Below are 14,060 nucleotides of genomic sequence, written 5' to 3' on the forward strand. Positions count from 1 at the left end.
GCTGACTGGACGGTGGGAAGGGATGAGGTAAAATAATAAGTGTTGCATTTTCTGCAGTTGCATAAACAGTAAAATAATTGTCAGAGAAGAAAGAGTGGCTCCGAAAGTCACAATAGAAATAATCCCTTTTGAAATACAAAGGCTGTGGAGGTAGGGAAGCTGGATCCAATTGTGGAAATTGCAAAGGACGATTAAAAAGGTGGAACGTGGAGATCAGGGAAATCTATCCTTGCTTGGGTTAGAAGTATAGGGGGTGGAGAACAGAGCTACGTGATATACAGATGAGATGGGAGGAAAACTATGATCAAGGAAAGGGGGGAAGATATATCGGAGGGACTGTTGTGGAAAGCATCGGAGCAGAAGCGTTTCAGCACTGGGTTTTATTGCACATTTCCGGCAGCGCAGTTCATTGGTTTTATCCTCGCTATTACTGGAGCTCGTCCCGGAACTTACTGCCGCTGGGACGGGTTTCTGGTCGGAGCTGATTAATTGAAGGGCCGGAAAGTTAATTCGATGGCTTGTTTTTCGGACTGTTTAAAGCATTGTTTTTATTTGCAGAAAGAAGAGCTAATCAGGAGGTGATTTTCCCCCCTGTGTATAAGTGAATGTCATTGTAAAGCCGCTGTGGATTCCGGAGTGAGGTGGACTGGAGGCCTGACCTCCGCCTGGGGCCTGGGGCCTGGGTCATGGCGCTCATCCTGCGGCTCCTCCACACCCGCGCTCCCTGGCGCCGACTGTGGCCGGGACAACGGGCCTGCTGGCGGGTGAGAAGCAATCCTTAACTTGCCTTCATTAGTTAACGTGCGAAGGCTGTGGACGCCAAGTCAATGGATATTTCCACGGCAGAGAGAGATAGATACTGGGTTAGTACGTGTGACAGGGTTTATGTGGAGAAGGCAGGAGAATGGGGTTAGGAGGGAGAGATAGATCAGCCATGAGTGAATGACGGAGTAAACATGATGGGCAGAATGGTCTAATTCTGCTCCTAACACGTATGACCTTGTGAGAACATCCACGTCCAGCTGGAGGTGCCTTTCATCTGCTTTGATCTGTCGTTTTCACACCTTCCCCTTCCGTCTCTCTGCGTCTCCCTCGCCCCCCACTCTCAGTCTGAGAAAACGTCACCCATTCCTTCTCTTCAAAGATGCTGTCTGTCCCACTAAGTTACTCCAGCATTTTGTGACAATATTCAATACCGTAATCGACCAGATGGAGATGTTTTTCGGCGAACTCAGGAGGTGGGTTGACCAGCTGCACCGTGGATGCTCAACTGCACAGACCCTCATTCTCTCAACCCATGACCTGTCTTTGAGAAAGCATCTTCATTCCACCGTTATAGCGCTGCCATGCTCTTTACTGAAGCTTTATCTCATAACACTTATTAATGTTGGGTCACCAAGAATTTGGTCAAGGGGGTATTAAAAGCATTGAAAACTATATAGGGGAGGTTGTGGGAGCAGTTTTGAATAAAGTCAAGTTCTGGACAGTGTAAAATGCAAAACCCGCTAGAGGAGTGATAGAATATCATGATCTTATACACCTCTTTAAGAGCACCCTCATCCTCCTACACTACAAAGAATAAAGTCCTAGCCTACTCAACCTCTCCCTGTAGCTCAGGCACTCGAGACCTGGTTACATATTCGTAAATCTTCTCTGCACCCTTTCTAGCTTAAAAACAAATTTCCTGTAACAGGGTGACCAATACTGAACACAATACTCTAAATGTGGCTTCACCAATGTCTTATGCAACTGTAACATGACCTTCCAACTTCTATACTCAATACTCTGACTGATGAAGGCCAATGTGCCAAAAGCACTTTCAAGGAACTATGTACCTGCACTCCCCGATCCCTCCATGCTACAATACTCCCCAGAGCCCTGCTGTTCACTCTGTAGGTCCTGCCATGGTTAGTCTTCCCAAAATGCAACACCTTGCACTTTTCTGTATTAAAGTAGACAAAAAGGTGTCCAGATCATAGAGAAAAGAGGTGTGAAACGTAAAGCCAGAGGGAGGGATATAGGTGGAAAGGGAAAGAGGGTGCTTGTGATCATTTTTATGATCATGAGTTAATTTTGGTGGTAGAATGGAATGGGATTTGAAGCTTAATTCATGGTCGGTTAGGATGACAAAAATCGAATCAGTAAGGGCTGACTGTGATTGCATTAGTCTTAACAAAATGTAATGTTTTGTTTAGTGTAGAGATACAGAGCGGAAACGGGCCCTTTGGCCAACCGAGTCCGCACCGACCAGCCATCCCCGCACATTAATACTACTGTACACACATTAGGGACAATTTTACATTCATACCAAGCCAATTAACCTACAAACCTGTATTTCCTTGGAGTGTGCGAGGATACCAAAGATCTCGGAGAAACCCCACGCAGGTCACGGGGCGAACGTACAGACAAGCAATCGTAGTCAAGATTGAACCCGGGCCTCTGGCGCTGTAAGGCAGTAGCTTTGCCACCGTGCCATCAATTATTTCCAATAATTGGAAACAATTATTTCTCAAGTATTGAACAGTGAATAATAAGTAAGATGAATCAGAGGTTGAAGCTTTTAAAAGCAGTACGTCAGGAGTGTTAAATTGTAATATAGACCGACAATGGAACAATGAAATTGTTATTTGCAGTGGCTTAAGAATTTCATTAAGATTAAGATTAAGTAACGTTGGGAGTCGGCAGTATATGTTTGAGATCTTGCATGTTTTCGGATGCTGTTACCATTATCTTAGGAATAGTTTATTTGGAGATATCTTATTAGTTCAGGTGTAATAGAATAGATACCTGCAGAGGATTCATTAATTCGTTATTGCATGTAACGACAATGTGAATAGAAATCCAACAGCATGCAAGAACTTGGATCAACTGAGTAAAAGAGGAGAACTGTTAGGAACAAGCACAACAGTGGCTGTATACAGATTGTGATAGATTATGAGAAATTGTTCACCATGACTACTGCAGCACAACATAATCATTTTGGCATTGATAGGATCTGTTTCCATTCTGTGGCAGGGTTGAAAGCCTGTATAATTGGTTTCAACTATGGAGTTGTGGAAAATATATTTTGAATCCTTGGGCAAAGACTTTATACAACAATGGTTGCTTGCTTGAAGGAATGAATGTTTTCAGGGTGTGGGTGATTGGGCATTTGAAGCTTAGGCAAACAGTGCCTGAGTAGAACCTATTAATAGGAACACATGGAAGACTTTTACAAATAAAGACACATTGTGCTGGTGTAACTCAGTGCTGGAGGAAGCAGCATTCTGGAGAACATGGATAAAGGACGTTTCAGGTCTTAACCCTTCTTCAGACTTGTTGTGTTGGGGGTGGGGGGAGAAGGCTGAAAGAGAGGTGAATATGAGGTGCTGTTTCTCCAGTTTGCGAATGGCCTCACTCTGGTAATGGAGAAAGCCCAGGACGGAATGGTCAATGTAGGAATGGGAAGGGGGAAATGGTTAGCAGCCAGAAGATCCAGCAGACAGATTTGACGATCCAGCAGGGAGATCCGAGCATAAGTTCTGGGCAAAACAGTGGTCTAGTCTTGGTCATGCTGAAATGATTAATTAATAAATTAATTACATCAGCTAATACAAAGGTTAGAAAGGGAAAGTAGATGGTCAGCAGTTTCATGAGGACATGATTGAAGGTGCAAGAAATGGGTCTCATGGACAACATAAGTTCATAAGAGCATTTGGACAGATAGAAGCTTCCATGAAAATTACAAGATTTCAATTTCAAATATCTGTTGCTTTGGAAGAATAGATACATTTTAAGTATTATTAATTAGGGAAAACATAGTTCAAGTTATTTTTCACACAATCTGCTGGTATCATTGAATTGATGTTTGGAGCTAATTTAATTTAAAATGATTTTATTAAAAATGTTCTTGTTTTAACTAAATTCTTATATATTGCAAACAAATACTAGCAACAAAGATCTTTTTATTTTTGTCTCAATATGCTAGCTAATTAAATATATATATAGAAAGATGTGTTGGAAATTTTACCATTTGTAGGAAATACAGCATACAACTTTCAAATGGTTTGAAATCTAGCCCAAATTAGACTCGGGGCTACACTTCTTGGTCGTTGATTCTTCAATTAGAAATCTATGTTGAGAATTTAATTCTGATTTTTCTTTTCTTAATCTAGTTTATCAGACCCTGCATTGGAAGAGGTTCTTCGTGTCAAGAAAATATGTTGAATTTTAGATTATTCTGTTCAAAAGAGCCAAAAGGTAATGTCATCTAAGATAGACACAAAATGCTGGAGTAACTCAGCGGATTAGGCAGCATCTCTGGAGAGGAGGAATGGGTGACATTTCGAGTCGAGACCCTTCTTCAGACTGATCATACATGATAAATACATCTCTTTATATTTAAAATGTATCCAGATCAGTTATTTTAAATGTATTAAAAACAAAGTGCTGGAGCGAGTTGGCACATTAGGTAGCATCCATGGGTAGAGAAACAATTAACTTTTGGAATAAATACATTGCGTCACAACATCTGGTGAAATATGATTAGCTTAAATATTAGCTGTGATTCTGATGCTGGCAAACTTGCAGAGTACTTCCAGCATTTTACATTGATATTTCAAGGTAGGAGTACATGGTGTTTTTTAATTACTATTTTTGGTTTGCAATTGAGTGCATAGCCTCAACATAACCTTTCCAGTATTTGGTATATGGAATGCTTGCTATAAAATCAAGTACTGCAAAAAAGTGTCCTGGCTGGTCACTACTACCTTTCCCCAAAACGCCTCCTTGGAAGACCCTCTGATCAACTGCAATTGCTAACCATGCTAATATTAGATACTAAAACACTATAATTGCGATTGAATACATTTAGAGGCCAAGGTCCAAGCCGTTGTTGACTTGTTTTCCCAAGCATATATGTGGTTATTCCTTGCATTCAAAATCCACAAGACAAAATGTTTAGTTTAGAGATTCAGCGCGGAAACAGGCCCTTTGGCACACCAGGTCCGTGCCGACCAGCGATCCCTGCATATTAACTATCTTACACACACTAGGGACAATTTAAAAAAATATTTACAAGCCAATGTACCTACACACCTGTACGTCTTTGGAGTGTGGGAGGAAACTGATGATCTCAGAGAAAACCCATGCATGTCACGGGGAGACCGTACAAACTCCATACAGACAGCACCCGTAGTCGGGATCGAACCCGAGCTGCAAGCGCTGTAAGGCAGCAATTCTATGGCTGCACCATCGTGCTGCCCTCTATTAGCCTTCCCTCGATCCAAAACTGTCCATGGAGACCCTGGAAAATGTAAGCTGTCTTTCAGTGGAGGCTGACATTGATGATGAAAATCACTATTGCCTTCAGTGTGCCTTTGGTTGATAAGGAGAAAGGATGTTTAAAGATGAAGACCTCAGTCCTGGCCCAAAACCCATGGTCAACTGGGCAGCATCCACCACCTAATTGATTCTGAATCCTCCACATCCTCCACAGCCTCGTCTTGGCACTTGAAAGATTCCACAAACACCTTCTCGGCAAAATCATCCAAAATACGCTGAAAGATAAAAAAGAACCAATATCAGTGTCATCTTCCCATCCAACATTCTCTGCATTGATACTTTAATCATCCTCAGTTAGCTTCATTGAGTGGCTCTGTCATTCAATTGTCTCAACATCAGACATCCAAAAAGTACCGGCATATTCATTTTCTTTGTTTTTGTTTATTTTTTGAAAATGTTGGTATAAAGTGCAATAGGTTTTCAACATTCTTGTTCAGGATTTGTGCCCCGATAAATAATCCTGTTGTTCTCCACCCTACCTATGAATCCCCTTGAACCTGGAGGGTTCTATCATGTTGCTTGCTTTAGTCCCATTTGGCTAACCAGTAATTCATTAAATGGGATAATCATGGCCAATGAGAAGAGTGAGTTTCAATGTATTCATTTATTTCTTAGGTTTTGAGAAGTATTTCCCAAAAGATAAACCTTCCTCAGAACCAAAAGCTGCCGACATTAAAGGTAAATGACTGTTTATGTTGTGATTCTCTAATGGGATGTATCATCTGCCTGTAGTACAATTTCTGCCTGTAGTATCTGCCTGTATTTTCTGCCTGCAGTACCATTTCCAATTCCAGTATTCTTTTGCTACTGATATTTGAAATGGTTTCAATTTTAATCACTCAGCCTTTTCAGCCATTTCATTATTAATTCTCGGGTTCTGAGTGTTATTGGCAAGGCTGCTATGGATGCCCGTTCCTAGTTTCCCCAATAACATATATGAGTGGCTTCCAAGAGCCGTTAAAGGTCATCTACTTGATGTAGAACATGGCAGGTTTCCTTTCTTATGGGATATTAATAAATAATTTTTAACAATCCCGAGGAGTCATGCTAATTTTTGTTGAATCCAGTTTTTTATTCCAAATTATGCTATAGGTATTGTGAATAAAAGCCCTCCAGATTACTAATGAAAATGTAATTTATATAATCATACCTGTACAATATTTCTTGCTATTAGTTTATCCTACTATTAGATCTTCCCATTAGGTCACTTTTTTACCTGGATTGTAATGGATGTTTAGTGCTAATAAATCCACTATTGTTCAAGATCAAATGTTATTTTATAATGTGATATCTTCACCTATAGCAAAGGCAAAGGAGTCTGGAGGAAGTACTGGAGGTGGATCAGGAGGCAGTAGTAAGAAAAGCGGGAAAAAAGAGCAATCCACCTGGTGGAACCGGATACAGAAGGTTTGTTGTGTAGGCAATGCCATGGTTAATTTAACTTGTCTTCACCCTCAACCACTTGTCTTTTGACTTTTCTTATTTTGTTCAAGTTAAAGATGTAGCCATGGGCACTCGCAAGGGCCCCAGTTATGCCTGCCATTTTGGCAGATGTCGATCTGTCCTAGTTTCAAAGTACACTGCCACCATTCCCTAACTCTTTCTCCACTACATCAATGACTGCATCAGAGCTGCCTCCTGCACCCATGCAGAACTCATTGATTTCATTAACTTTACCACTAACTTCCACCCTGCCCACAAATTCATGGACTATGTCAAACACCTCTCTCCCCTTTCTTGATCTCTCGGTCTCAATTACAGGGAGATGATCAACTAACGTCTACATCAAATCCGCCAACTTCCAGTTATTTGGACTACACAAAAACTCTATCCTCTACTATCAATTTTTCTGCCTCTGCCGCATATGCTCCCTAGAGGAGGCTTTCCATTCTTCGACATCCAAGATGACTTCTTTCTTTAGTAAACGTGGTATCCCCGGCTGTCATAGATGGATCCCTCACCCGTGTCTTCGCTGTATTTGTTCTGCTCTTGCTCCCTCTCCCCCAGAAGGAACAGATCCCCTGGTCCTCGCCTTTCACCCACCAGCCTCTGCATCCAACACATAATTCTCCAACATTTCCACCACCTTCAAAATGTTCCCGCCACCTGTCATATCTTCCCATCTCCACTCCTTCCAGGGTTACGTAGAGATAATTTCCTCCATAACTCCTTGATTTACGCACCCCCCCCCCCCCCCCCCCCCCCCAAAGTACTTTCCTCTGTAACCACAGGAGATTTAAGACCTGTCCTTGTACATCCTCCCTCACATCCATCCACGGATCCCAGCAATCCTTCCGGGTGAAACGTATACATCCTGCAAACTCGTCTACTGCATCCAGTGTTTCTACTGTGGCCTCTTTCACATTGGTGAGACCAAGCATAGACTTGGCAACCATACTACTGAACACTTGTATTCGGTCCACCAAGTCCTACTAGTTCTCCAGATTGCTAGCCATTTTAGCTCTTCTCATTCCCAAAATGACCTTTCAGTTCTGGGGCTCCTCTATTACCAGAGTGAGGCCACATGCTTCATATTCTGCTTGGGTAGATTATTACCTAACGGTATGGATATTGAATTCTCCATTTTAGGTAACTGACCTAAAAACACTGCTCCCTCCTCCCCTCCCTTCCCAGTTCTTTACCTAGACTCATTTTCATTTCTTCTCCCGCCCTCCCCTTCCACTGATATTCCTGTCTTTGCCCTGACGATTCTCACCTCTTCTATCCTTATCTCATACCTTGTGTCTTTTCATCACTGAGCTTTTTCTAACCATCTGCCTATCATAGTCATCGTTCCCCCCCCACCTCATATCCACTATAATTCACCAGGCTTCCTCCTGCCCCTCCAATCTTCCAGCTTTCTTCCACACTCCCACCACAGTTGGTCTGCAGAAGGGTCCTGAACTGCAACATCACCTATCTATGTTCTGCAGAGATGCTGCCTGACCTGCTGAGTTACTCCAACACATTGTGTCTCTATTTTTTAAATCAAGCCTGATTAATTAGGTCACACTATTAATACACATGAGGTGACTTGATAAGAACAAATGCTGTTTTGCAACAGTGATTCATGCATTCAACCCTTACTGTAATTTGATATTTAACTATGACTTCACTGTTTATTAATTGAAAAGTCTCCATACTGGAAAACTTAGCTAATCTTGTAATGATTTGATTGTCATTGATTTCCATGAATGGATGACATGAGTCACATTTTTAATTTTTGCATTCATTGTAGGGAGATCTACCATGGGATGACAAGGAATTCCGCTATTTGGCTGTGGGAATAGCTGGACTTTTCTCTGGATTCATGTATTTCTACTACCGAGACCCAGGCAGGGAGATAACTTGGAAAGATTTTGTGAGCTACTATCTGGCCCGAGGTGTGGTAAGTAATTTTTAAATAAGCCTTCTGCACTGCAAGAAGTACATGATATCAGGGCACATGTACAACTTGCATTCCCCCTCTCGTCCCCCCACCTGTTTACATATGATCTGCACATCATGAACCATGGTGTTTGCCCATTTGAATAAGGAGGCTCCAGGTGCACTTGCCTCCTCCTTTCTACCCCCTCATGTAAGCTGTGTGGTCTCACCACACACAGTCCCTGCTTTTGATCCTGATTGGGAAGTATATTTTGGCAAGGGTGCAACAGGGATTGCTATTTTGTACCCATTTGAACTGACAGGTACTGGAATTAATCTTTTTTTTTCTCTCTCCTGCAATTGTGACTTTTATATGATTTCATAGGACTTTTCTAGGTCATAAAATTTTTACTATTTCAATTTCTAGAAATCATCTCCTGGTACAATGAAAGAATATGGCTTTGTATATGCAGATTAAAATTTGCACAATTTTATGCAGGCTTAATTGTTGCAAAAATCTGCAAAAAAGTAGAAAATCCTTTGGGCCAAAGTTTTGTCTGACTGAAATCAGTGATAGGATGTAGCAAGACAGTGATAGTGTCTCTGACAAAGTAATGGATCTGTGCAGTACCTGAACCTTCTTCTGCATGGCAGGATTTATTGCTGTGTAAGCTGGCTTTCTTATCTTCACATTCGGATGAAGGATTAATGACCTGATATATTAACTGTTTGTTTCTCTGTGGATACTGCCTGACTTGCTGATGATTTTTGGCACATTTTACTTTTATGTCAGAGGAGTTTGTCTCTTTAGCACCTTGAGACAATCTTCTCAGAACTACAATATGGTTGGCAGCAAATAGTGGTCGGGCTCAGTGATGTGCACAGTTCAATACAATACGACAATACAGTTTTATTCGTCACATTGCACATAAAGTGCAAGTGAAATGAACTATTAACTGGGAGCGGATACCATTGATGTTAGGAGATTTGCCAAGGCATAGCCCTACTTCCAAGTATTTTAGAAAATCCAATGATATGGACATTACCTGCACTAGACATGTTTAGTCATTCATTTCAAGCAATTATGAAGTTAATAGCGCCACACCAATGCGGGCAGCATATTGACTGGTCATCCTGTTAATTTATATGTTAGTCTGGGCAGAGGTAGAAGCAAAAGATTTGAGTGTGCTGGTAATCATGCCTGCCACTGATAGTGCTGTCCCTATGGTACAGGTTGGGTACAAACGTCACTGCAGCAGGTGGAACAGATCTGTAAGCAGCTGATATGGAGCCAGCAGAGCCAATTCACTGCAGTCACTGACAGGTAGGTGTGCCAGGGCCCACAAATACTTTCCATTTTGACCAAATTTTACAGCACAGAAGGAGACTGTTAGGTCAGTTGTGCCCGTGTTGCCTCTGAGAAAGCATTCAATCTTCCCAAACATTCCCTTTCTCCATGCATTTTAAATAGACTCAAAGGCCTTTTTTATTTTTCATGGAGATACCATGGTGGGTTGACACCATGTTTGTCCTGTTGTTTCCTTATCTCCTTGGCTTGCATTCATATAATCAGCTTCCACTTAAGATATGAAGTGATGCATTCAAACAAATCCTAGCATTAGCGTAAAAACTTGATCACCAAAGAGCATGGGCATGAACTCAACTATACGTTCCAAATAGATGCACTCTAAGTAATATGAATGTTAATATTTTGAGTGACGCTGAACAGATATCATATTCTTTATGTATCTTCATGGTCCACAGAACAAAAGAATGTCTGTGCAGCATCTCCCTGATTGTTCACATTGATTAATAATCAATGATCTGGATCATAAAAATATCAAAGAAAATTTGCATGAAATGCAAATAAAAATGAAAATTCTTGAAATCCTTAGTTCAGGCCACTTTCTCATCCACATTGGGTCACTTTTAGAAAGGCCAAATAATTTACAAACCCGCGTGTCTTTGGGATGTGGGAGGAAAGTTGTGCGTTCACAGGGAGAATGTGCAAACTTCACACAGACAGCACCAGAGATCAGGATTCAACCTGGGTCTCTGATGCTGTGAATTGAAGAATAGTTAGTACAGGTGCACAACCTTTTATCCGGAGTTCCGGAAACCGAAAAGCTCCGAAAACCAGACATTTTTTCCAGGATGTCGTCTGCACACCAAAGCTCGCATTTGGCGCCAAACTTGACCCGAAACGACCCACGGTCAACCCAGGTCTGTACTACTGTAGCGGCTGCCTCCTCCCCGGAGACCGGGGAGAAACTTAAACATCTGTAAATCATTGCTTAAATGTTAGTCAGTTAGTTTGGAGGGCTTTTATGTGAAGGGGGAAACTTTAATTCTTAGACCCCTACCTGGTCGGAGAGGCGGGGAGCGGGCAATGCCTTACCGGGTCGCCGTGCAGTAAGCTCCGGAGCGCTGTGGCCACCGACTCCCAACATCGCGGAGCTGGGGCTGCGGGCGTCCGGCCGCGGGCGGCGCCGGTTGTAGCTCCGACCCCGGCAACTCTACCCCTGGCTGCGCGGCGCTCCAAATCCAGCGCGGCCCGCGCGCCGCGGCCGGACGCCCGCAGCCCCAGCTCCGCGATGTTGTGTGTCGGCGGCCACAGCGCTCCGGAGCTTACCGCACGGCGACCCGGTAAGGCATTGCCCGCTCCCCGCTGGTATCCCAGCGCTGCGACGCCGCCGACTCCCAACATCGCGGAGCTGGGGCTGCGGGCGGGCGGCGCTGGATTTGGAGCGTCGCGCAGCCAGGGGTAGATTTGCCGGGGTCGGAGCTCCAACCGGCGCCGCCCACGGCCGGACGCCCGCAGCCCCCAGCTCCGCGATGTTGGGAGTCGGTGGCCACAGCGCTCCGGAGCTTACTGCACGGCGACCCGGTAAGGCATTGCCCGCTCCCTGCCTCTCCGACCAGGTAGGGGACTAAGAATTAAAGTTTCCCCCTTCACCCCCCCCCCCCCCCCCACCCACATAAAATCCCTCCAAACTAACTGACTAACATTTAAGCGATGATTTACAATGATTCCCCGGTCTCCGGGGAGGAGGCAGCCGCTGCAGACTTTTCAAGCCGCCCGCTCTACCTACCTAATCTACGCTAAAAATCTTCCATTCGGAAATCCGAAAAATTCCGAAATCCGAGAAGTGTCTGGTCCCAAGGCTTTCGGATAAAAGGTTGTGCACCTGTATTTATGTATTATTCTCTAATTGAATATTAGTGAATAAAAGATATCTGCTTACACAATAATGAACATTAACTGAAATCTGCAATTAATATAACTGGTGATCTAATTTCCTTCCTTTCATTTACATGAGGAAATTTATTAACTTTCCTATTAATCTCCCATTATATCTCATTAATCCCTCTCATGGTCGATGGAATGAGGAATCTATCTCTCACTGGCGTTTTGAGTCTCATTAAAGGCTCCATTGACCTGCTGAATATTTGCATAATTAGCCTCCTGCTGAATATGAGTTGGGTTGATGGCTGTATATCTCTAAACAAGAGGTCCAGGCATGAATCCATTGTGGACTAGGTAGAATGCTTGCATCTCGGTCCTCAATAACCTGTACCATCATACATAACATTCAAGCTGCACTCATACCTTAAAACCGAACACTGAGAACAAAACAAGTCAGTCAGTGTCTCTGCTCAAAGTAGTTGGAAATATAACAAGCAATTTGTCTTTTGAAATCTGGTAATCCTCATACCTGTTCGTGTTTTTTTTTCTCGTGAATTTGTTCTGTTTGACTCTGATTAGGAAACTTTTAATTGCCTCTTTTAATAAAAACTGAAGTCAAAGCACTCTAGTATATTAATATCAGCAATTCGTGATATTGTAAAACATTGGTAGTGCATATTTAAACTTTCTATGGGAGCCAAGTGATCCAGTGATGGATATCAACAGGTCACATGAAAACAAAAGCTTGATAATCCCATTTAGGCAGGATACTGATCTACAGGCATCCAGTCATAACCCTGTGGAAGGTATCTTCACACCATTAGTTCCTCGGCCAAGCGCATATACCAATTGTTCACAAGTGTGGTTCCTCTTGTACTGAACTATTTTACTACTGCTGTAAAACAGACTGTAAACTAGAATGTAAAAATTGTAAATGGTGTGGTAACCTTGTTGGTTGGAACCTGTAAATACAGCTGTATGTTTATCATACTTTCATTAGTATATTAAGGAGAGTGGTGTTAAATAATCACTTGCCAGGCCAATAGACAAACCAGCCAATAACAGCCCAAATACATATGCTGAAATTTGTGCTTTGTGATTTATATTGTAGGTGGTTGATGCACTGGTTTTAAATTTCTAGAATTCCTTAGACTCGGAGAAGGTTCCATTCGTCTGGAAAATAGTGAATGTTACTTGTTTTTAAAAGGGACAGAAACCAAGAAACTATAGGCCAGTAAGTTTAATATCTGTCATATGCAGACATTTAGAATCTGTTAATTAAGGCATTTTACCAATGCATTTAGAACAACTCCAGGCAATCAAGTACATTCAGCACAGTTTTCCACCGTTTCTTTTTTGTTGGTTCGTGCAGGAACTTGGAAAAGTTTGCATTTTAATTCCATGTCCAGTATCTTCGATGCTGTCTGTGTAGTTTGGAACTATAGTTCTCCAGAATGTTAAAGCATTATTTATTTATTTAAAAACATTTTTTTTATTTATTTCGAACAGAATAAAAGAAAGTGTGAAACAGCATACAAAAAACAAAACAAAAATATTTATAAAGTGTCATAAACAATATCTATAAATAAATGAAATCATATGTGTCTGAAAAGGAGCAGGAAGAAGCCAAAGCTTATTAATTCCCACCCCTTATTCAACTATATTAATTTCAATTTGATCATTTTCTTCTAGTGGGAGTAAAATCTTAATTAAATTTACTGCCAGTCTTTTAAATCAGTTTATTTCTCATTTGAGGTTGATCGCCTAGAAGTTGTCAACAAGCAGTTTGTTCGAGTGATTTTCAACCCAGGAACCAAAAGTGATGCTGTAAGTTGTCTAATCTTTTTTCTCTTTTTTTCTTATTGATAACTATAAATTGTTATTTTTCCCTTTCGTCTGCACTCCCTTAAATGTGCCAGGACCCTGAGTCCTTGAAATTCTGCAGAGCTCCACTTCCTGTGCTCCCTTTAAACTTCCTGGGTTTGCTGGAAAATTTATTGCGCGATTTATTACACCTCTTCAGAAAAAACAAAGTAAAGGAGCATTGAAGTATTAATAGGACATCTAATTGTGTAAAACATCTACCAGTCTGACACCACCAGTCCCTACTGTATTGATTAACAGAGGTTTACTGTATGTGATTTGTTCAAACTGTTCCTTATGGTGTTTTGGAAAGAACTGCAGA

The 14,060-nt window shown here is 42.0% G+C and overlaps 1 protein-coding gene across 1 annotated transcript in view; it reads left to right on the plus strand.

Annotated features, from left to right (window-relative positions):
* Positions 1-362: 362 nt before the first annotated feature.
* Positions 363-14,060, plus strand: part of LOC116982453 (AFG3-like protein 2) — a 33,354-nt gene continuing 19,656 nt past the window's right edge. Inside the window, exons 1-6 of the mRNA XM_033035682.1 lie at positions 363-764; positions 4,155-4,239; positions 5,938-6,000; positions 6,626-6,729; positions 8,561-8,710; positions 13,631-13,702. Coding sequence (XP_032891573.1) covers positions 687-764; positions 4,155-4,239; positions 5,938-6,000; positions 6,626-6,729; positions 8,561-8,710; positions 13,631-13,702 — 552 coding nt within the window. The 5' untranslated portion in view covers positions 363-686. The remainder of the gene's footprint in view (positions 765-4,154; positions 4,240-5,937; positions 6,001-6,625; positions 6,730-8,560; positions 8,711-13,630; positions 13,703-14,060) is intronic.

The sequence above is a fragment of the Amblyraja radiata genome, chromosome 17, assembly GCF_010909765.2.
Source record: "Amblyraja radiata isolate CabotCenter1 chromosome 17, sAmbRad1.1.pri, whole genome shotgun sequence".
Lineage (NCBI taxonomy): Eukaryota > Metazoa > Chordata > Chondrichthyes > Rajiformes > Rajidae > Amblyraja > Amblyraja radiata.